The 23,586-nt window shown below is 34.5% G+C and overlaps 1 protein-coding gene across 1 annotated transcript; it reads right to left on the bottom strand.

Moving 5' to 3' along the window:
- Positions 1 to 1,795: 1,795 nt before the first annotated feature.
- On the bottom strand, positions 1,796 to 6,323 carry LOC130718422 (succinate--CoA ligase [ADP-forming] subunit beta, mitochondrial). Its single transcript, XM_057569011.1, has 12 exons — positions 6,090 to 6,323; positions 5,717 to 5,827; positions 5,385 to 5,496; positions 5,108 to 5,172; positions 4,277 to 4,354; positions 4,015 to 4,089; positions 3,767 to 3,919; positions 3,546 to 3,680; positions 3,057 to 3,221; positions 2,751 to 2,873; positions 2,300 to 2,371; positions 1,796 to 2,198 (listed from the first exon to the last, which is right to left on the bottom strand). Exons 1-12 carry the CDS (start codon positions 6,189 to 6,191, stop codon positions 2,121 to 2,123), a joined length of 1,269 nt encoding a protein of 422 aa, XP_057424994.1. The 5' UTR covers positions 6,192 to 6,323; the 3' UTR covers positions 1,796 to 2,120.
- Positions 6,324 to 23,586: the final 17,263 nt, after the last annotated feature.

Here is a 23,586-nt window from a genome sequence, read left to right as displayed (position 1 = left end):
AGAACACGCTTGAAGCATCTCATATGAAGCGCGATCACTTCAACAATTTAATTTGTGTATTGTTGCCACTTCTTTATAGACAATATATCACGGTTCGGCTCCTATAAAGTGGAGTAAAGTAAGTCATCACACCATTGATCAAATTGGTTTTATTGACTTTTTAAAGAATTTAATGTTAATACATCGTTAGTGTAAACAATTTTTACACAGGCATCCAATGATAGGCTGTCAAATCAGAAAATAAATTTTTAATTTAATTAAAATAAAAATGATCATAAATGCATTTGAATACGTGGCATTCAACTATTGGACGTCTGTGTAAAAATATTTTACACTGACAGTGCACAACCATTAAACTCCTTTTTAAATTAGGTGATTCACTATTAAAAATGAAATTCAATAGATAAATTTGTGTAAATTAAAATAGATGAGAAGAATAATTATATCTTCACACCTCATTTTTTAGGTGGGGAGAGGTGGAGGAAGAGAGACATAGGAATAAATGAGAGAGAAAGTAAAGATGTGATAGGTAATTTAATTGATAAAGAAAAGAGAAATAATAGAAAATGACGGTGGAAAATGAGTGGAGAGGTGTGTATATATCATAACTCTGATAACAATTAAAATAAAATTAAAATGATGTAAGATAAAATTAGATGCTGACAACAACATTTTCTACGTTCTCACTCTTAACTCCTCCCCGCTCATGATCAGTCATAAACTAAGTAGTCATAACCTAAGTGAGAAAACTTCAGATATACCAAAGACAAACTTATCAAAATAAATTCAATATCAGCAACAAATAATATACTCTTTCCTATTTTTCAACTTATTCATTCACGTATGCCACATGCGTATGGAAATAAAGGTTTAAGTTATAAGCGATTATTCATAAGCTAAATTAAGAAATTTATTAAAATAAATTGAAAATAACTTATGGATACACATAAGCTTTTATTCAAAAATTAATCTAAATAACTTACGAAAATAAGTTATTCCAAACATGCTCAAGTATGTCTCCGTAGGATAGCTCAAGTGATTGGAGTTGAGGGATATATGGGTCATCGTAGGATAGCTCCAGGGATCAATTCCTGACAGGTGCAAGGTTCAAGTATATTTGTATCAAATAAAAGAATATCACTGTCATAACCCCCCTATCTTATCGGTCTTTATTTCTATCTTATTGGCTTGTATCAAATAAAAGAATTTTGCATTCTCACTTGCCACCATTGCCAAAGCATGCTCTATTTCCTTCGTTTGCCCAACGCCCTTTATTGTTTACACTATTGTCGTTGCTGTCAAACTCCTATAATTGTCTCCATATGCCTTCAACCACTCCACCCTTCACCACTTCTAGTACCACCTTAAAAAAATGAAATTTGCTATTTTCATTATATTAATTAATTATTCATATCTTTCCGTCCAAAAAATTTATTCATATCTTACTTAAAACTTTTGTAGTATAACTCAATATCGCCAAAGGTAAAAGTCAAAATTGATCTTACATAGCCATGACCACGAGGCAGGATGAAGGTGAGGGAGGGCTTTGCACTCGCCATCACCAATTTTAATCTTAGGTTTGAGGAAGACGGTGATGAAAATATGACTCTCAACCCCAACCTTAGGTTTAGGAAACTCACGTGAAGATGTTTACCTTATTCTTTTAATTTTTTTCTCAATCATATTTATTTATAAATATTTTTAAATAAACCATATAACATGGATGTGTCCTTGTGAAATTCGAGTCTAAAAGATTAGAATGTTCAATATAAAATCTGGATATGAAACTCCCAAATGAATATTCAAAATTGGAAATCCTCAATTAAAAGGCTACAGGTTTCGGCCGCTTAATGAAGCACTATTTCCATGTTATTCGCATAAAGGTTAAAGAGAACTAAACCAGGAACAACCACAAAGGGTCGGTATGAAGTGTTAAAAGAACCAAATATCAACCATGTGCATCAAGCCATCAACACAATTTGAAAAGCATTAACTTATTGGAAATGCTTTGATAACCACTGCGGCTCCAATAAGATTTGCCGCAAGAATTTCCTTCTCGTCAGTAAGTTTTAACACAAAAAATAATGGTGTAATTTTGGAATTTGAACAGAAGTAACCCTTCATTTGTTAATGGCTTTCACTGCTTTGTGAGCTGCATCATCTAAATCTTCAGCCGTTATTAATGTCATACCACTTTCCTGTTGAACCATGGAAGATCATCAGCATAACAGGCATTAAACATTCTAGATTCCTTTTATTAGCGGATAGTTTTACTTATATTAATAGATCTTACACTTACCTTCAAAATTCTTTTTCCTTGATCAACATTGGTGCCTTCAAGACGAACGATTACTGGGACTTTCAGTGCAACCTTGACAATAAGGGCAAGAGAAGTTAATGCTATTATAAGTTCAGGATTAAAATGGATGTCGTGTTCAATCCATATACTATTACAAATAAAAATCAAAACAGGAAAGAGAAGATGAGAACAATAATACTAGTTCTATGTCTCCCTCCCTCTTTTTTATACTATCTAAGTTGATTTAAAAAAATTCAACTATCATGATTCCCAAATAATACCTTTATCTAAATCGGCTAATAAGGATAACAGGAACAACAATAAGGATAAAATTAAAAAAAGCTAATTTGCACATAGAATATCCTTTTTATTCTCTACTACATTGCAGGACAAAGGATAAAAAAGATTATAAACGCATAACTTCTTTGGTTTTATGGCATAATTTGCTAACCTGTTTTGCAGCATTCACTATTCCACTTGCAATAACATCACACTTCATTATACCACCAAAAATATTAACCAAAATTGCCTTCACTTTGCTATCGGCGGTCAATATTTTAAATGCCTCAACAACCTGGTTTACATAATTGAACAACAACATCATAAGATGTAGATCATTAAAGGTAATATCTAGCAAGAACTACAAGGTTTTTCTAATATCATTTATTTGGAGTGAAATTTGGGTTAATGCACCAGCAGATTACAAAATGATCTGATAATGGAACAAACAGGAGTGATCCTATCTTTAAAACATTACCTGTCCTTCGGAGGCATTCCCACCTACATCCAGAAAATTGGCAGGAGTACCCCCATGCAATTTAATAATATCCATTGTGGCCATTGCTAATCCTGCCCCATTCACCATGCAACCAATTTCTCCATCTAGCCCAATATAATTTAAATCTGCTTTTGCAGCAGTCACCTGCTCAAAGATAAGAAGATAAATTATATTATCATGTTGTGTGAGTTATTAATTTAAATCAAGAATTTTTATTATTTATCACTAATTGTCAACAAAAAAAAATTACAATGGTGTGAATGCCAAATTGGGCTTACCCAAAATGTGCATTGAAACCAACCCAGAAACACATCATGCCTAATTTGTACACCACAAGTCCCATCTCTATTAGCTTCAAGCCGGGATGAACACCCTAGGGCTGAAGTGGTTAAGCTAGGGTTGGTTTAGTGCTTGCATGTTCAGTTCCCATGTAATTTAAAACACAAACAAAAAGACATGTAAGTAAACCTCTCGTGGATCTTCTTGTGTTGTGTCACGAAGAGCAAATATCTCTTTCTGACGATACGCAGCATTATCATCAAAATTCAACTTAGCATCAGCAGCGACCAGTTGGTTATCAGCTGTCTCAGCTATGGGATTGATCTGTTCAAGATAATCAACTGTCATTCCAAAAATTCATTCACAATTAATTATGCAAAACTAGAAAGAGCAAACTTATATATGCTTACTTCCAAAAGAGTGCAGTCACTATCAACAAAAAGTTTATACAAATTCTTCACTTGTTCAATTGATTGATTTCTATCAGCCCCTTTGGGAGCCAAACCATCAACAACCTTAGCTGCATCTTCATCAGTAATTCCTTCAAAAACATCAATAGGCACCTACTAGAAAGAAGGAGTGCATCAGGTGGATCTTGCAAAAAAACTGCTCGAATAAGACACTTTAATCATCATGAGAAATGCCAAGAATAACAAACCTTTATAATCATATCTGGGAATTTCTCTGCAAGGTCTTCAATGCTGGTTCCTCCTTTTCTACAAGCAATAATAAGCTGCAAAAGTAAAACCATAAGAAAGAAAAGAATTGTAACACATGACATAAAAGATTTTGCTTAAATTAAGAGAAACTAAAATTAGGGGTAGAAGGAGTCATATATTAAACATGATATAGAAGTTAAGAGAATTTAACTCAGCATGTAAAGCACATCAAAGATCACATATTGAAATAGATAAACTTACCGGACCAGCAGTCTTCCGATCAAGAGTTATAGCAAAGTACATCTCATTCACAAGTGATAGCTTTTCACACAAGTAAACCTGTATACAATATAGAATTGTATGTCAAACAATTAACTCATCAAGCAGCAATGTGTGCCATTTACATGTATAATTCTCTATCAATAAATAGAATGAAACCCAAGATGAAACAAAGAAGCAGCTGTCATTAAGCAAACAGTTTCGAAAATTTGAGAAACTCTCAGCAATTACATAAAGTACTCAAGATGTCTTAACTGATATTGAAACTTACTTCCAATATCATCAATACAGGCACTTGGAATCCAACAGAAGTAGAACTAGGTGTTACAGAATAGCATACCAAAAAGCGGTGATAAAAAAGCTGTAACTTAAATAACAATTTCTGAATCCTTAGGGGAAAATGTTGTCCAGATAACCTTTCCAACAATACAATTCAAACTAGTTCACCAGTTCATGGGCTGAAATCAATCCGCATAAACCAGATTGGCTTGGTGGCCAGTTTGCCAGTCCAACCAGCGGGTAAGTTGAGAAAAATAACTACACTTCTAAATTTTAGTAAGAAGCACCAATATTCCTCCAAATATACATATTACAAATAAGAAATATGAATAAGATTCAGCGTAGGCTCAAAAATGGAGTAAATTTTGCCATAAAGAAAACAACCAATAACTACTCAAGCATAATCTATATGCCTTTGCATTGCCTCACCAAAATTTCAATTTCTAGAGAAGAAAATTGCTGGGAATCTGGGATATACATGAAAACTGACAATGCTAGCATATTTGTGAATAGAATGATTGAAAATTCTCAAACCTTGCTAACAACTTTTCCCTCAGGACCAGTCTGTTTGGTAACTAGTATCTGCCCAAGCATCTTACCTGAAATAATAAAAACAACAATGAGCATGACAACAACAACAAAACAATAATAGCACTGAGAAAAATATCACCGGAACTAAGATTATCAAGCAATATATATCCTCTATGAGTTCAAATTGAATAAACCAAAACATGACTATGATAAGTATTGATAGTCTCTTGTATTGAAGACCAACGAAATTTCGAATGAAGGAGAGAAAATGCATATTTACCAGCAATGTCTTCAACCTGGTCAGTCTTAACAATGTGCACTCCTCCCTTAAGGCCACTTTTAAAAGTTCCCAATCCTCGTCCACCAGCTAAAATCTGACTCTTAACCACCAACTGCACAATAATCCCAGTCACAATCCTTTCTCATCACAAGCAAAATTTTGCACAAACTAAAATGTTCACCAAAATTTTCAGGGAAAGCCTGCAGTGGCATAACTTAAATTTCACCTTGTTATACATAGAATCAAAAAATCAGAGTGCACTACATTCTCAAATTCAAAACTAATTTTCCGTTTTTTGCTAGCTGTGATACTGATACCGAAATGGTTTATACCTCATTTTGACCAGGGAACACGTCCTTGATGGCCTTTCTGGTTTCTTCAACAGAGGAAACAGCTACACCTCTCGGAACGTTAACTCCATATTTACTCATCAACTCAGCACCCTGATTTCATCATGGAAATTCATAAGTCGTTCGTTTCGCTCCATCAATTCAATAAAAAAATCAAATAAACCATCACCGATTCATCAAATTACAATAACATATATTCAACGAAAGGATCCAAACTCCAAAATCATCATCATCAACCACAAACACGATTTACAATTATCATCACTATTATTCTATTTTATGAATCTAATGTGAAAACAAGTAACAGATTAAGCGAAGGTTGATCTCGATAACGATGATGAGCGAAGAGGGAGACCTGGTATTCATGGATGTTGAGGCGGCGGAGCTGTTGGTTCTGCGATTTTCCGGCGACGGAGAGGGAGCGGGAGACGAGCTTGTTGAGCAATCCTCTCACCATTGTTGTGATGGATCTGAAGATCTGAGACGATGGATTTGATTGATTCTGCAACGATGAGTGCTTGTGTTACTGCGCTTCCTCCTTCAACCTCGTTCAAACCCTACGAATTTTCTGTTTCGGAAAAACAATGCTGAAAAATATAGAAAAATAAAAAGGTATCGAATACAATATTATATAACCTTTTAGACTTTTCTGTCAATAAATGAGTATCGTAAATCGAATATATGATTGCAAAATAAAATGAATAGAAGTGTGTAATAATATGAAATTAAATTTTTATTATTGTAATAAAATTAGATTTTTTTTATAATTTCACAAAATAATTTCTGGAAAGTATCATATTTTTGATGCGTGATAACAAGAGGTATCTGTTTCTCTGAATAAAAAATGCTGGGAATAAACTATTTTAATCACACTTTTATTTTATCAATATCAATCAAAATATATATATATATATATATATATATATATTAGAAAAGAACAACTTCTAGCATGACGTGTCGCTGTCACAGGCCAAGTTAGTGACGTGTCGCTCCCAGATTAATTCTCACCTAATATTTTACATGTAAGCTCTTTCTCCTTGGTCTCACTTGCCACATGTGTCCTGATTTTTCCTTACCTTATTTCTCCTTAATAAAAAAATGCATTTTTAAATTTTAGATTTGATTAGGATTTAGGTTTTTTATTTCTTGATTTTATCTTAATTTATTTTTTATTTATTTTTAGAGTATTAATTAATTTTTATTGTGATTTGCTAGATTTTGATCTGATTGGGAAGGTTGCAGATGGAGGTTTCAAATTATTTTCTTCCTTTGCTTGCATAATATGTTATGGTTTTTTTCAATTTTATTTTACTTTACCTTTAACTTTCATTCACTCATGTTTGACTTCAAGGTCAATTTCGTTCATCACTTGCCATGCTAATTTCAAATTCTTTTCTTCAGGTTTTTTTTTATAGATATTCCACCAAAAGAGATTCTTTGGAAGTCATGGATGATGAGTCCATTTTATATTCTATATGGAATTTTGCAATATTTTGATTTGTTTTTTATGTTTTCTGATTCTCCTTTGTATATGATTCTATTTTATTCGTTTTTCTTAATTTGCATCTAAAATATGTGTCCTATGTTATAGGAGATGAAACATTGATCTGTGTATGTTTTGATTAACCTAATCATTGTCAGTGAAGTGGATTGAGGGAGTGAAAGAATTGAGGGGAGAGAAAGGAGAAGTTGTAGATTTTTTTTCCTTGCAACTTTTTTATTTGGTAATTTTTTCTTTTTGCCTGGTTCTTGCACCGAGGAAATTAATTATTATTGTTGGTGCTTGCCGTTACAACTACAGAACTACATATCATGGATGAGATTTTATTGTTTATCTTTGTTCGCTCAAGCTATACTATTTAGGTTAGACTTTTAAAACTGGTGCTATCCTTTCTAATATGCTAAACGCCTAAACCAATGTTCTAACAATAAATTGATTTCCTTGGCTTCCCTGGAAACATTTGACATGAATTTATCCGTAGGTACAGAACGACAATGAGGTGCATAACTCTTTCTGACTACACTCTCTGATTCTCAGCTAGCTGAAGATGAAACATGATTGATGACTCAAGATCTTATCTTGCTCTCATTTCAAGTAAGCCACGAAACATGTGAGACCAGTACTCATTGAGGTTTTTCTCAGTCCATTATATGTATATATTCACCAGATAAGAGATAGAGATGTGTGTTTGGTGTTGCACTACTGTGATGCATATGTATATATTCACCAGATAAGAGATAGAGATGTGTGTTTGGTGTTGCACTACTGTGATGCATATGTATATATTCACCAGATAAGAGATAGAGATGTGTGTTTGGTGTTGCACTACTGTGATGCATATATAGTTTTACTGACTTAGTTCATCAATTCTACATCTATCTATCATCATTACATATATTAAAAGTCACTTTTCGAAGGCAATATTAGATTTTATAATTAATCATTGTTCTACTATGGTTCAATTAATCAAACTTTAGTGTGATTGGAAGTCTTGCTTGCATGAGTGTGTAATTATCACATTACGATTTAGTATCAGCATATGTTTTTGATTTGGTTATTGTACTTTCAACAACAGTGCTACATAAAGCAAAGAGTTGTTTTGGCCGTTCAACAAATATAATGGGTCTAAAATTTCTAGAGGGGTTTTCTTTCATTCATCTTCTTTAGTAGCATGTGATTAGTTTCCCCTTACAAATAGATCTGATTGGTTATGGAAACCACTGGAAGGCCATAGCCAAAAAGTGGCTTCAATTCATTCTTTGGCTTTCATATCTGTCTGCAAATTTGATTGCTATCTTTGCACTATCATAGCTAGATTGATGTTGCACATATTGCTATTATGTTTGGTGGTCTTTAGTCTATCCTACTCTAACATGTCTATCAATCTCACTTCATGAGTTCTTGACTTTCTGTTACTTAGAATGCAGATACGGCTGGAAGCTACTGATTTGGAAGCAAGTTTCATTTGAATTAGCATGAGTTCATATTAATTCATGTTAAAGTTGTACAACAATCAGGAATAGCACCTAGGATTGCTGCTGATTTGGAAGCAAGTTTCATTTGATTTTTTAATTAGAAATAAATATTTTAATGATTTAAATTCAAAATGTGATACCTTCTTACTTTATGAAGTGCTTTTTTATGCCAGAGAACAGACTCTGGTTGCAGTGAAAACAAAATTTGCATATGATGTTAGGTACTGTGTGGAATTTGTGAGTGTGTTTGTGGATAATTTATAAGAAAAACGGTGGTGATAGTGAGGTAGAGAAATCTGAGATAGATTTTGATGTAAATGGAGATTTTTCTTTCTTATGAGATTGGACTTTTAACCCTTATCCACACCATTCGAAATTTTCATTACTATTATTTTCGACACTTATGTCACCGACAAATAATAATTAGGTTCTGATGTAATGTATATTCTTTGTAATGGAGAATTAAGTAGTTGTTTTTAAGAGTCTTTTATATATAATTCAGATGCAAACAGTATGCACTCAGCTATCACTTAAGCACTAGAGCAAGTAAAGGGAGCATACTACGACTGCTTTACTATTCTGAATTTTTTTATCGCAGAAATGCTCCGGTAAGTACAACAAGCTCAAAAGCAGAATATCATGATGAAACTACTAGATATTATTAATGAACCAAACCTTTCAGTTCCAAACTGTCAAGACCATCGCTAGAAATTTGTTCTAAAGTACGCCCATTAGTACTACTATAAGAGCAAAGCAACATGCTTCTTATATTGGGAGATAGACAAAAGCAGAGGTTGCCTTAGTAAGCTTTCTCACCTGGATCAACAGAAAAAGCAACTGAAACTCGATCGATGGAAGTTGGAATGACAAGGTTTACTCTTAAAGTCTTCGGCAGGAGGAGGATACAAGAGATCGACCTTGAAGCAAGCAACGTATGGTGGGTGTCATCATCTTCATCGATATTACCCACCAGATAGACTTGAGAAAAGACTTTCAGGCATCCAGAGAGTAAGGAGAAGCTGGATCTAAATGTATTAGAAAGAGCCTAAAAGCTTTTATATATAGGAAGAATATTTTACATGAAAATACTTCTACATAAAAATAAATGTTAATAAGATTTCATCGGAATTTTTTTTTGTTACAAGAAAAACATAATATAATATAGTTTGATGTTAATTTTTTACTACATAATAATATAGTCCACTTTAATTTTTTTGTACAAATTATTATAGGAGTTAAATTCTCCTACGGGAAGAAATATATTTTAACAAGAAAGTACCTTCATTAAGTATTAATTAATGTATCAAATACAATAACAAATTTCGCGGTACATTCTTTTTTTTCTAAGATTAAAATGTGTTCTGAATGCTTTATTGGTGATTCTTCATATCTATAATTTGTGTTATTGTCTTTAGGCTCATGAAGAATGTGAAATGACTTCATGTTGATATGGGTCAAACTTAGTTTATTTTATTGTGTAAAAAATGAACTCGCATAATCACGTACATAAAAGTATCTTTTCTCTTTTATTCATTGTAGATTAAATCAGTTATTGTTTATTAGCCATCATTAAACCACATCCCCTAATATGTTTTGCATAATTTGAGATTTGGTTAACCAATTTTTTTTATTAGTTATTCAATTGTACGAAGTTCAATCTATGCAACAAGGGTTTTAATTTAAGACTTTTTGTCCACTTTGCTCATCATTTCATACTCTTCTATTTCATCAGTTGTTTATTATATTTTTAATGATCAAGGTATTAATTGACCTATCAAATATAATAGATGTATTCCCCGTGCAACGCGCGGGTAAAAAACACTAGTTTAAAGTAAATAAAAAACGTCAAAAAAAAAATCACACTGATATTCTTTTGTTTTTTGGTCAATCACTGATATTCTTTATAATAATTAGTTTATTTTTTAAGATGGTGTTGCTATTGTTTTTTTTTTTTTTTTTGGTCAATTGTGTTGCTATTGTTTTTCTTCTCCAAAAAGGGTTTGAGCCTCCGATTGTGATTTGGAAAAAAAAAATAGATGCTGGACCCGGCCTTATGATCTGAAGAGTCATTGAAGCCCATCTTACTTCAAATATTGTTGAGAATCATACTCATTTGAAGTTTGTTTGGACAAAGTAAAAGACTTGTTTAATTATCTTTGCTCAAAAATATTTAAGCCACTATAGTCTTCTCCAATCCAGAGTAGGAGGTTTTCTTCATCTCTATAGTGGAGCATGGTCTGGATTGGCTTGAGGTGCACGTGGTGCTCCTTTAACACAGCATGGGGCTATTGTATAGAACTCTCTGACGTTCAAGTTAGTGTGAGAACAAGAAGAATCAAAGATATATTGGAATGAATAGTAAATAAACGGCCACACCTATATTTATATGCTTGGGGCACATTGTCGTTACCTTTGTTAGTTCAAGGAAAGTCCTTATGAGGGAGCTTTCGAACACACGATATGGATGCCTTGCTTTGCTCGTTGTATATCTTTGCATGACTGCTTGAACACTGACTAGAACGAGATGTTCATTCGCTAGGTCATCCAGTCCGACCTTATGGCACATGCTTAAGAGCAAGTCATTTGGGCCAAATATGATGTTATAGTGCCTTTGGGCTTAGGAGCCGGCCGGAACATATCACTTTATGTCATTAGAAGCTATTTTGATATGATTATTATGAAGAAGTGTTTATACTTACTTATTTTTTTTAGAAAGCATAAAGATATATTAAGTAAAAGCTTTGGTAACAAAACTCAAAAGAATACAGGGCAAAAAGGTGATTAGTATAACAAAAGAGCTAATCATCTAACATTGAAACGCCATCCCCAAAAACCTGAAATAAAATGCTCCACAAAAATCGCGATCAGGAATATACAGAGGAGACTACCACATGAGAAACACTAACCTAAAAGCTAACCTGAGAGCAAAGATTGACCTGCCAAACAAAAACTAACTCTGATAGACTCCAAAGGTGCTTATCCCAATATGCGCGAGCTAATTTAAGCCACCAGACCTTAAAGAGCACTATCGTCATAATAATCATAAACCATACCGCACATTTTCCCCATTAGCAGAGCGCACCTCGCCCTAGTCAAAACGCTCTTAGGCTCCAGAAGCGTCAATTCTTTACCCATGACAGAAAACTCTTCCACACCATCCAACAACTCAGAGTCACAACATTCCCTCTCTTCCATCATCCGCTCATTTCTTCCCCCTCGCTTCACTTTCTTGGGCCTTCCTCGATGTTGAGGCACTTTCGCTAGAGGAGAAATAGGCTTGCTGCGACTACCCGATTTTTTAGGACGCCTCGTCCTCTAGAAGGCCTCAAACAGGTCTCCAAAACATAAGGAGACCCTTGAGAACTGGCCTCACCACCTCAAGGCGAGGGAAAGCTATAGGCTCCTCCTTCCCCTCAGTGCTTAGACAAAGACCAAAAGAGAGAGAGAGGGAGCAAAGAGCGCGCATCCAAAGGAAAACATGGAGAGGGGATGGCCTTCAAGGACATCAAAAGCTTAGGATCTCGGAGCACAAACACCTTCTGTATGCCTTCAAAGCTTTGAGTTTATTCAATAATTTTCTAAAAAAACTTTAATAAAAATTTATATGAAAAATGTTTCAGTCATAAATATTAAATTAAGTTACGTTGTTTACCTAAACACATTTTTTTTTTTTTATGACAACTGTGTCAAACACTATAATGTTATTATGGAACCGTAAAATTTGGGTAATGATATATACACACCTCTTTTTTTATACACTTCATTTCCACCTATTTTTATTTCTATCTCTCTCCTCTTATCATCTATCACATCTTATACTTTCTCACTCTTACTTTTTCTTTTCTTCCTATCTCTCACTTCCTCCACCTCATTCCACTTCATTTTGAGGTGTGAATAAATAATTATTGCCCCATTAGAATGAGTAATGATATATACACACCTCTATAATAAGTTGGGCATATGACATTTTACCACTATTTTATTCTGTATTTGAGAGACTCGAAAATAAGAGGTGGTTATTAAATGAGGCTATGCATGGAAAAAAAATAGAGAAAAAATGCATTGAGTTTGTAAAACAACAAAAGTTTTGAAATTTAGACCAAAAGTTAAAACAACAAAACAACAGTAATGGAAAAAGTATTTTCAAGATGCTTTGTTTGGGCAATTGTCACTACTTAAGAACTTTGTTTGCGCTTGGTGAATGGTGATTATTGAGACGGGCTGCCAAGCTCTTCATTCTGCTTCACTAAAGTCTGGTTCTGACGAGTCTTATTTGGTTCTCTTCTTATTAATTGTCATTGCTTAGTTTCTCATTTTGAATCTTTTAGTTTCTCTTTTGCAAAAAGAACTAGTAACAGGGCGATTGAATTTTTGGCTAAATTAGCATTTAGCTCTCCTAATATAATCTAGATTTAGGATGCTCCTTCTTGTTTCTTTCTTTCATACAGATGAATTGGACGTAGCCTAGATTATTATTTTTAAGATGAACTTGTTGAATTAGAAAAAAAAATACAATGAGTAACTAAAAAATACAATAATTTTTTTAAGGGGTGAATATAATATTGTGTAATATTTTATTAAGAAAGAAATTTACTGAGATTTTATCGGATGTAAAAGGGAAGTTTGAACTTATGGAAATGTGAGAATTAAATCTGAAATTTGTGGTCAGTTGTGTTTGGCCAAATTAATTTCTCCCATTAATTTTCTTCCCTACGTACTCATAAGACATAGCTTAGGTGACATTTGAATAGTTCAAACACTTAAATAAGTGATTTGTAAAGGTTTAAGTTTTATTAATAATGTGACTTCCACAGCTAAGTAAAAACCACCTTCATTAATTAATCAATTTTTTTCTTTAATGGCTGAAGAAAAAGTGTTTATGCATTAGCTGTATTGTTAAACGCTCTGTTGCTGACCTAGTCAATTGGTTTCTCTTGCTTTACTCAATCATATTCTTTGCCTCGTCACATTGATACAATAGTACAATACCATATAAGAAGACAAATATTGCTTGCTAGCTGAAAACAGCCAGACGAGGAAGGTAGTGACCCACTGACAGTGAGACAGAGAATGGTGGTAACAACACAGAAATTAAGTACCAAATGACGAACACAAATATTTACCTCTGACGGTAGGAATGAACATATTCCACAATGCATTATCAAATTAAATTCGAAATTTATAGGGGTAAATTAAATCATTAGAGACATTTCATTTTAGGGAACTTTTAGGTGTTATCGTTTGTTTTCTTATCTCTAAATTTGGTTTTGATCAAGTCAATGCAGGCATGTAAAGTTAACACATAAGTGGAACATGCTTATCCAAAAAAAACATCGCTTCAGCTCTTGAGATTCACTAATAAAGTTATTATCCAGATATTACAGATTTTCTTTTGTTACAAGAAATTTGCGATCAATTACGATGAGTGTCCATAATGAGTTTGTTATTTTTTTAGTATTTGATTGGTGTAAACTTATTCAAAAAATTATTGTTCTCCCTCTTAAGTCCTAACTGATATTTTTTTTCAGAATTCAAACTTATTGCTGTCACTCTTACGAAGATCACAAGTTGCACAAAAAGAACAAGATAAGTTTTGCGACCTACATGGTTAAGTTATTGAAATTTTGAAATCACAATTCTAAAAAGTTTATCTGATAATCACTTCTACAGCCTCATCTTCATTTTACTCAATCCTTTGAAACAAACAAATACTTAAAGATTAATAAGGCACATATTTGTGTGTATCTATTTTAATGATAATGCCTAATTTAAATATTTTTTTATTTCCATATAATTTAATTTAAATTTAAATGTTAATTCAATACTTAAATTAAATATTAGTTGATGAATGAGAGAAAAAATAATAATTTTTTATGCTAAGAACTTAAAAAGTAAAACTACTTATATAAGAACTAGTTCTTATTTTCAAGAACTAATAACTTTACGTCAGCACCCTCCAATGTTAAGAACTCAGTTAGTTCTTAGCTCAGAAATAAGAACTAAGAACCTTGCATTGGAGATGCTCTAGGTGAAGTGATACGTGAATGAAATTTTTTCAATTTATGATACTTTGAATTTAAAGGAAGCCACTTGCAGTGAGAGTTTGGATGTCAAAATGTACAAAGACTGATGAGACATCTCGATTAAATTGACAAAGTGTTGGTATGGCCAGTAAGCATTTAAGTTTGAACTTAATTTAGCCCAGTAGGCCCACAATGGACTACTTTTGCATTCCATTTTTTAATGATGAGTATACTATGCACATTGGACTCTCTCTTTATTTTCAACATATTTTTTTGGCACATATTTTATGTGTATTATCATGTGTCATTCGTTCAAAAAACTATAGGCCCAAAAAAATACGTGTCATATCTTGGTTTATGATAAAGTTTTAGTTTTATTTTATTTACTTTTGATATTGTTATATTTATAAGGTTATATAAAACAAATATATTCTTCAAGTCAAAAAGGATGGTGTAATATTTTTTTACACCATCAACAAATTAGATTGTTAAGATGTATTACGTCAATTAATGAAATTAAATAAAAAACAGATTTTCTCATATACTTAAAATCTGATTAATTGACGGTGTAAAAAAACTTTACACAGCCAATACATAAAAACTAAATTCATTTTTCAATTTTAATTTTCATCTTTTAGAGACTTCTGCATCTTAAGAAGGATTAATTTTTGATTGTTAACTAGAGATATTTTTTTGCCTACAAAACAAACAAGTTTTAGTTTTTTTTTTTAATATAACTTTTAGTATATTATGATTAAAGGGAGTTTGACTTGTTATACCTTTTAAAAAAAAAAAACTTGTTATATGATTTAATTAATTTTAATAAAATTTCATAATTTATCTATTATAAAAATGGTTTCATGAATTGGTGTAATTAAGTTGTACCAAGTAAGGATTAGATTAGGTTAGTAAGCTTTTAGACAACAACTAATTTATTTATTTTTACTTTGACAACCACTAAATTGGTTTAGCCCAACTGAGCCCAAAAATTGGTTTCGCTAAAGGAAAATGCTCTATGGTACGAGATGAATTTCATCTTTGTGCTTTCCCCACCGTTATTGGTTGGTTGATTATAATAATAACACGAGCTCATGTATTATTAAACACAAATTATAGGTTAAATCACTAATTCGTTTGATTTGTTAAAAAATGTCGTCAAGCCATTTAGTAATGCCCATTCACTAGATGAACGTTAGCACAACTGGATGGAATCCTTTTTCTGTTTATTGATGTAATCCTTATCACGTAGTTATGACATGTTATAGCCTGCAGTTAGTCAGGTGCGGAGGTTAAGAGAGAGATCGGAGAATCGGTTTGGATGGAGTCTATTTATATGCCTAAATTCTTATAATCGAAGGCTCAGGAAGCATTCTCTCTGTCCCCCCTTAGATTCTTCGGGATCTGACCCACCACCCTTGCTCTAAGATCTCACTTCATGGCGAAGCTCGTTCGGTTCGGAGCGAGCTTAAAGAAAGCAAACACATAGTTGTGTAATTGCTTTCCTTAGTGGATGTTAAACCCTTTGAAAAAAAATCTAACAATCACTAAAGAGTCACTCTTACCTTTCCTAGAAGAGAAATCAATCAGTGATTCAATCGATTCCTAACATCGTCTTTTTCCTTTTTCTTTGAAGGAAGCGAAGTAAGCTTAACTCCGCTAAATAGGGTTATTCACATAGCGAGAGGGAAAGGAGGGTTCAGCCACTAGATTCTTTTGTGCATCTTTCTTGAAGATTCCACTACGAATTTTTCTAATATTTTGTTGCGGATTTTCTTGAGTACGTCAAAATATTAAAACCACAAAAAAAATGAATACAAGTTTTCCTAAGAAAAATTTGCAAATTTTTTTTTTTCAACATAATCATCAGAAACAACTGTAGGAAATTTAGATGTCTTATAGGTATTGCATTATGCGAGTGTCTATGAATAATCTTCCCTAAAAATTACAATGGTATGAGTGGAGAAATTTGAATTGGACCCGCTAGAAAAATATAGGAAAATCTCATAAATTCCAATTTTTTTTTAAATATTATAAAAATATCAATTGTTGTAGTTGTCATGAAGAAGATATGTGTGATTGTTTTATATTTGTGGTTGTTCTATTATACAAGATTGCTTTGAACTCGAGCATACACAAATACTGTTGAAAATTCAAGTGAGTTGGAGTCTCGCATCGCTTACAAATGGGTGAAGTAAGGACAATATAAGACTTGTGATCCACATATCAAATATCTTAAGGTTTAGGGTAAAGATGTGGTGTCCAAATCTCTTGATGGTCTTTACCGTTGACCTATTGGTGCAACCGTGCAAGTTCTCTTGCTTTACGCTCCTCATACTCCCCAACAAGGGATATCAAGAGCTGCATGCTCGATGGGTATCATATTATTAGTATGATATGTGGTTATAGTAGTGTATGGTCTTCCCCGTCATAAAAGAAATGTGATATTGTGAAAGTGTTGTTCTAGAAAGGTCCTAGCTATGAAAGACTTGGTATTTAAGTGTTTTCATCATGACTCAACTTTCTTTTATGGGAACATACCTTATGCGCGATTTACAATCCACATACATTTGCAATGTCTTATTCAGGTGCTATGAAGTTTGAATTGAGGATTTTTTTATGGAAGAATCAACTTTGGCTTATGGAAAATACAAGTCAATGATGTTCTTCTACAATCATGATTACACAATGATATAAGGAAACATTTCCATCATGGATGGCGAGAAGCGGAAGGATCTATATTTGAGAGTTGGAAGTGCAATTCGTATATGCTTGGCAAAGAATGTTCTTGTGAATGCGTAGAATCTATCATTAGAATATGAACTTCGGACGAAGCTTAAAATGTTATATATGAAAAATGACATCTCAAATCGGTCATTTCTAAAGGAGAAAATTTCACAATTTGTAGATGGATGATGATATGAAAATATATGATCATCTTAGTACTATGAATGGTATTATCTATGAACAAGAATATATTGGAGTAAATTATTGATGATGAAGATAAAGAATTGAGATTCATATTGTCATTTGACTCATTTCCGTCTTTCTATGTGTATCAAACATGCTTTGATGTACAGAAGGAAACTTTGAGTTTTGAAAAAGTTTCCAGTAAAATTATTTCTAAAGAAAGGAGCAGGGTCGTGTATATGCATTTTGGGGCCTAAGGCGAAAATGCTAAAGTGGCTTTCTTTTGGCAAAAGTCTTATCATATAAATTATCAATTTTTTATATATTAATATTCTAGTTTTATACTTTATATTTTTCATTTTCTCTTCAAAAAATAAGAATAAATAAATATAAAAAAAGAGTACTACAAAATAAATAAAAAAGTATGAATAGAACATAGAATACAAAGAAATGAAATAATGAGAGATTTTACAACACTTTGATATCAAGGCCGAAACAATGAAAACTTTCTTTTGATAATGAGAAGCCAGTTGTATTAGTCAGTTACTTAGCTCAGGCCAGCTGTACTAGTCAGTTACTTAGTTGTTACAATTCAGTTGTAGGAAGTTAGAGTATCTTGCAATACACATGTTGTATATAAGCTTTACCTCTTTTGATAATGAGATGAGAGAATTCATTCCTTCTATTATGAGTTCCAATATGGTATCAGAAGATTCAACACTTTTCGCACTCTGATTTCTTTTCTCTCCCCGTTCGTGAATTTTCTTCGTTGTTCTTGCGTTTTTTTTTTCCTTGATTCGCCATGGATGATCCTGTGAATCCTCTTTACCTCCACCATTCTGACAACCCAGGCCTCGTCCTTGTCTCCCAATTGCTCACGGGAGAAAACTACAATTCATGGAGTCTCGCTCTTTCCATCGCTTTGAGTATGAAGAACAAGCTAGGTTTCATCAATTGAGCTTTTCTGAAACCTGCACATGGCGGAAAAGTATCTCCATCTTTGTTTCAAAATGTTTCAGATTTCTGAACTTTTATTGTTAGTGCAGCCACATTATGGCAATACCAAATTGGGACATTTGTCAAATAAGAGACTTAGCTTGTTAGAGTCTCAACTTCATTGTAAATTTTCTATTTCAAGTTTTCATGAACTATGTACAATTTGTCGTTTAGCTAAATAAAAACGATTGCCTTTTATCTCTAAAAAATATAACTCCAATTTATTCGAACTGGTAGGTGTGAGACCCAAGTTTTTAAGCTTAGAATAAACCGAATAAAATTCCTATTCACGATTAGTTTGATGTAACGTGAAGGAAAACCTGAACAAGTGTTTATCAAATGGAATAAATTTATGAAGGAGAAAGTTCAGGAAAAGGCTAAGGATAGTATTAAAGTCGATATAAGTTATAGCGCAAGTAGTATTCGCTTATACCTAGGACGAGAGCGTTAGTAAACAACTAATTTGCACTTAAAGACACGATGGAAACTAATTCCTAAAATCTTCAGAGAAATGTTAGAACTTCTCTTAATTTTTCCATGACAAGCATTTCGATACGAAACCCTGAAATGTACGAACGTCCGATTCTAGTTCTCGGAGGTTTGCCGAAACTAAATCCCTGATAACTCAAGAAACTTAAAATAAACGGTCGATGAAGACTTTTTCTATTCGGAGCTTCAAACGAAGATTCCACACGCGTACACTTATTTCTTTCGAGGTTTCTAATCTTTCTTCAGAAAGAAGTTTTCTCATCCGATATCAATTGCAAAAAGTAGTTTTTCGGGTATAATCGATTTACACCGACTTTGGATCGTTTGTTTTAATTCCAAGAAACCTATTCTGAGTTTTGGAATTCTGTTGCCAGAACCTATCTTAGAATTCACAGAGGAAGGCACAGGAAAAATCGGAATCGCGAAATTTTCATTTTTCCGCATTTTCCAACACCACCATAGCCAAACCCGCGAGCTTGAGGAAGGAGAGGGGAGAAAAGATTTTCGCCGTTTCTTGCCTGATCGCTGCACCGACAGTTGCTATTCGAAGACCTCGAGGTATAGATGCTATTTCTTACTTCTGATCGTCAATTCTGTCGTTTTTCTCTATGTCTTTCTGTGCTCAAAGTTTTGAGCTTTTTGTAAAACTGTCCAAATAACTCAATTTCTCTGTCTAAACTTATTCCCTGCATGCCCAAGAGCATGTATAGCAGATTACATTTTGCCGAATGTCGCCGAATTGCCGCCGAGTTTCAATTCTGCTCGAAAAACCCATTTTTGGCCAAAGCTTCGTCCTTTAGACTTAAAACTCTCGATTGAGCTTAGCGCCAGTAGGATTAGTTGTCATAAACGTCGTTGGTGACGTCCCCATCTAATTTGTTTTTCGAAATTCCAATTTTGAAATTCCGAGCTAAAAACACTGACCAAAATACCCCTGCGACAGTTTTCGATCCGATAATTTTTCCGAGCTTTAATTCGCCTTAGTTACAACTAATGATAACCTAGGAACCAAGTTTGATCGAAGAAAAAGCGGCGCACACGATTAGTGTGTGTGGCCGAGAGCACCCTCCAAGGGGGAGGAAAATTCTTTTTTCGAAAACTCGTCTTATCGCGTTAGTTTATCGTACTTCGGAGTTTATGATACTTCGTGTAACTTTAGTAATTGTTGTCTGCTGAGTTTCTGACTGATTGTGATTGAATTCTGTGGTTTTCGCTCTAAGGTTCGTTTGAGGAATTCCAAGGAGCGGAAGGAGGAGATTGTGAAGGAACGCTTCAGGATCACACTGGAGGAGCTACAGGTGAGGGCTACTCACTGAATACTAGATAATGCTTTAGGTGTCGACGAATTCGACTTGATTTATTGTTTATGCACTTGATTGTGATTGACTGGGAAAATGTTTTCTGAGGCTTCGGCTGACAATGATAATCATTTATCGCTGGAATAGTTTTTGATACTGATTCACACGTTATGTGCTAAATGGTTAATCTAGGATGTGTTGATATTGATTCACATGCTATGTGCTAAATGGTTAATCTACGATGTGTTGATATATGTGCCATGACTGTTGAATTGTGTTACTTTGATTATGCAATAACACATATATCTGTTGTACGTCAGAGTGAGGATAACGGGCGATTGTGCCACACTCGTTATGATATTTTGGGAAAGTTTGACGGGACGAACCGAGGTTCAGACCCTTATTATCATTTTAGTGGATCGAGACCTTCTCTGGGAGTTACTTGGGATTATGGGATCTTTTAAACTCATAAGATTAGAGATAAAACTAAATGGAAACTATTTTACAAGGAAAATTCATAATACATTAAACAACCTCTGAACCCTTTAAATAATGACAACAATCTCAGATGAAAGCTTAGGGTCTGGATATTAGTTTTGGAAAATGAGAAGTGTCGCCGAATCCAAGTTTCTGGGAAACTAATAAGTTTTATGAGTACTTTATACTCTTTGCTCGATGAGCAGTTTGTTTATTTGACTATCTAAAGGATAAGTCAGGGAACTATAAGTTTCCAAGTACATTGTTACTCTTTGCTCGCTGAGCAGTTTTTGACCATCAGAATTAGATGAGTCGGATGACTCGAGAAGTTATCATGAGTGATTGCACTCCTTTTATATTTAATTGTCTTTTGTCGTAGAATCGACTTTTACCTTAGGGTATTCTTTTTAGAGACAATAAGTTAGCTAGAACACGTGACGACGTGACGAGTGAGGTCGGAGACGTTGTTTGGCTAATCACGTTGCATTCATTCACACATTTATGGGGTTAATACACGGCGGGAAGTCGGACCTCGATGGATTCCAAAATGGTCCTAAGACCCGGATTTCCATATAAGAACACTACGGTGATTCTTAGTAGCAGACAGAAATGGCAGGCCTGCGGGTATACTGCTGATCTGACTACATTTTGTTTGGTGTAAGAGATGCCCGAGCAGAAATGGTCCCACTTTGGCCGGTGATAGGGCTGACTCGTTGGTGTCCATCCTTCCGGATTGCATCTTGTTCCTCGTCATCTCATTCATGCACCATGCATACTGACTTAGTTGCCGAGTGTGATTGATACTTGTTAATCTTACTTGATATCTGTTAATTGTCATTATTTGTCATTTATATTCATTGTAAGATATACAATTTATAATGCTGTCACAAACTTCTAAGCCTAAGTAGTTATCCCTTAAACTTTATCTACTGGGTGTATTACTTATGTAATTCTTTGGAGTTGACCCTTGCGCCTTCTGTTTGTGTTTTGGCGGACTACGCCCATTGTCAGATGTCCATGGCAGATTGGTTTACGATGGTCCACCCTTCGGGGGGGACTAGGTTTGAGATGCTTGATCAGGAGATCCCCGACTCATGGGTGGTCGACCCCGCTAGCCACAGAGCGATCTACTCGGGGAGAATAATGGAAGATCGTGTCGACAGTCTGGGACACTTGACGGAGGGAGTTCTGAGGCATTACACTGTCAGCTTCAACCTGCCACCAGGCGTACACTGTGGAACCGGTGTAGGAGTACCACCACCACCGTCGTCTTCTGACGACGAGGACCCCTCGGAGGAGGAGCCTGTGGGAGGGACTTCATCGGACTCTAGCTCACCTACTGTTGCCGTTGCTGATGACTTTGGATCGGTTCTGGACCCGTGAGACCAGCACAGGAGCATGTTGCAGTAGCGAGAGGAGGGATGGTTGCAGACATTGACCTAGTCCTCCTGGATTCTGATTCAGACGATGATCACGCTAGCATGTAGTTGTGAGTGCTGGGGTGTACTCCTCTAGACATGATTAGGGTAGGAGTAGAGTTATAGCTCTGGTCGTCATGTTCGTATTTTGGGACAGGGTAGGTTCCCGACCGTTAGCTTTTTGTGTGGTTTTCTTTATGGAAATTACAGAGAGTTGGTTGGACTAGGAGGTCTTATTCAGGCCGTTTTGGGCTGACCTACTTTCATTTTGGAGGCCTGTACATATTTCCCACGGGCACTACTTTCGGTTACTTCCCGTCACTGGAGGATACTCGTGACGTGGTTCACTACTTACAGCGGGGGCTGTAAATATATTGTACATTAGTTATGTTTATCATTCGCTGAAGAGTCTTTATTTCGACAAGTCTTTAAGTTTATTTTTCTTAAAACAAATCGAAAAAAAAATATTCACGTTTTTCCGCTTTATTTTCTTTTTGGTTACTAAAGTGACGCCACCGAAATCGGGGTGTTACAGTAGGGCTCCTTCCCACAGAAGATGATAGTGTCATCCGCGAATTGTAAGTGATTTATGAACATATCACCTCCAACTCTGAAACCACAAGGACTTTCACCTGCAAGAAGTTGGTTCAGCATACAAGAAAGTCCATTCACACAAATATAGAAGAGGAGAAGATATAGTAGATCTCCTTGACGCAACCTGTAAGACCCAGATTTCTGACTTGGATTAAATAATTATTTTCCCAACTCACGCATAGGATCAGAGTAAGCGTGAAAGGACCCTGCACAAGAGAATTTTGTTTTGGATAACTTAGTGAAGAAGGAATTTCAGGAAATGATTGAGGATAGTACTATAGTCACTATAAGAGTTAGCACGAGCCATTTGCACACCCGCCTTACGGCGAGAGCGTCCGAAAAAGACTATTTCCGCTCTTAGAGCACTGTTCAAGAGAAATTCAAAATCTTTAGAGAAATAAGAACCTCTCTTTATTTTTCCCATGACCAGCGTTTCTATACGGAACTCTGGACTGTACACACGATAGGTTTTGCTTCTCGGAAGTTCGGCGAAGCTAAATTCTATCTTCTTCTCAAGGACTATAATTTAAGCCCTGTATGAAGACTTTTTCTATTCGGAGCTTTTAACGAAGCTTCCATCAGTGATGTCTTATTTCTTTCGACGATTGCAATCTTTCTTCAGAAGGAAGTTTCTTCATCCGACGCCAACTGCAAAAAGTAGTTTTCTGGCGTAT

The sequence above is a fragment of the Lotus japonicus genome, chromosome 5 (assembly GCF_012489685.1).
Source record: "Lotus japonicus ecotype B-129 chromosome 5, LjGifu_v1.2".
NCBI classification, from domain to species: domain Eukaryota; kingdom Viridiplantae; phylum Streptophyta; class Magnoliopsida; order Fabales; family Fabaceae; genus Lotus; species Lotus japonicus.
The sequence above is the reverse complement of the archived record's forward strand: the minus strand, read 5'-3'. Positions and strand labels throughout refer to the sequence as shown.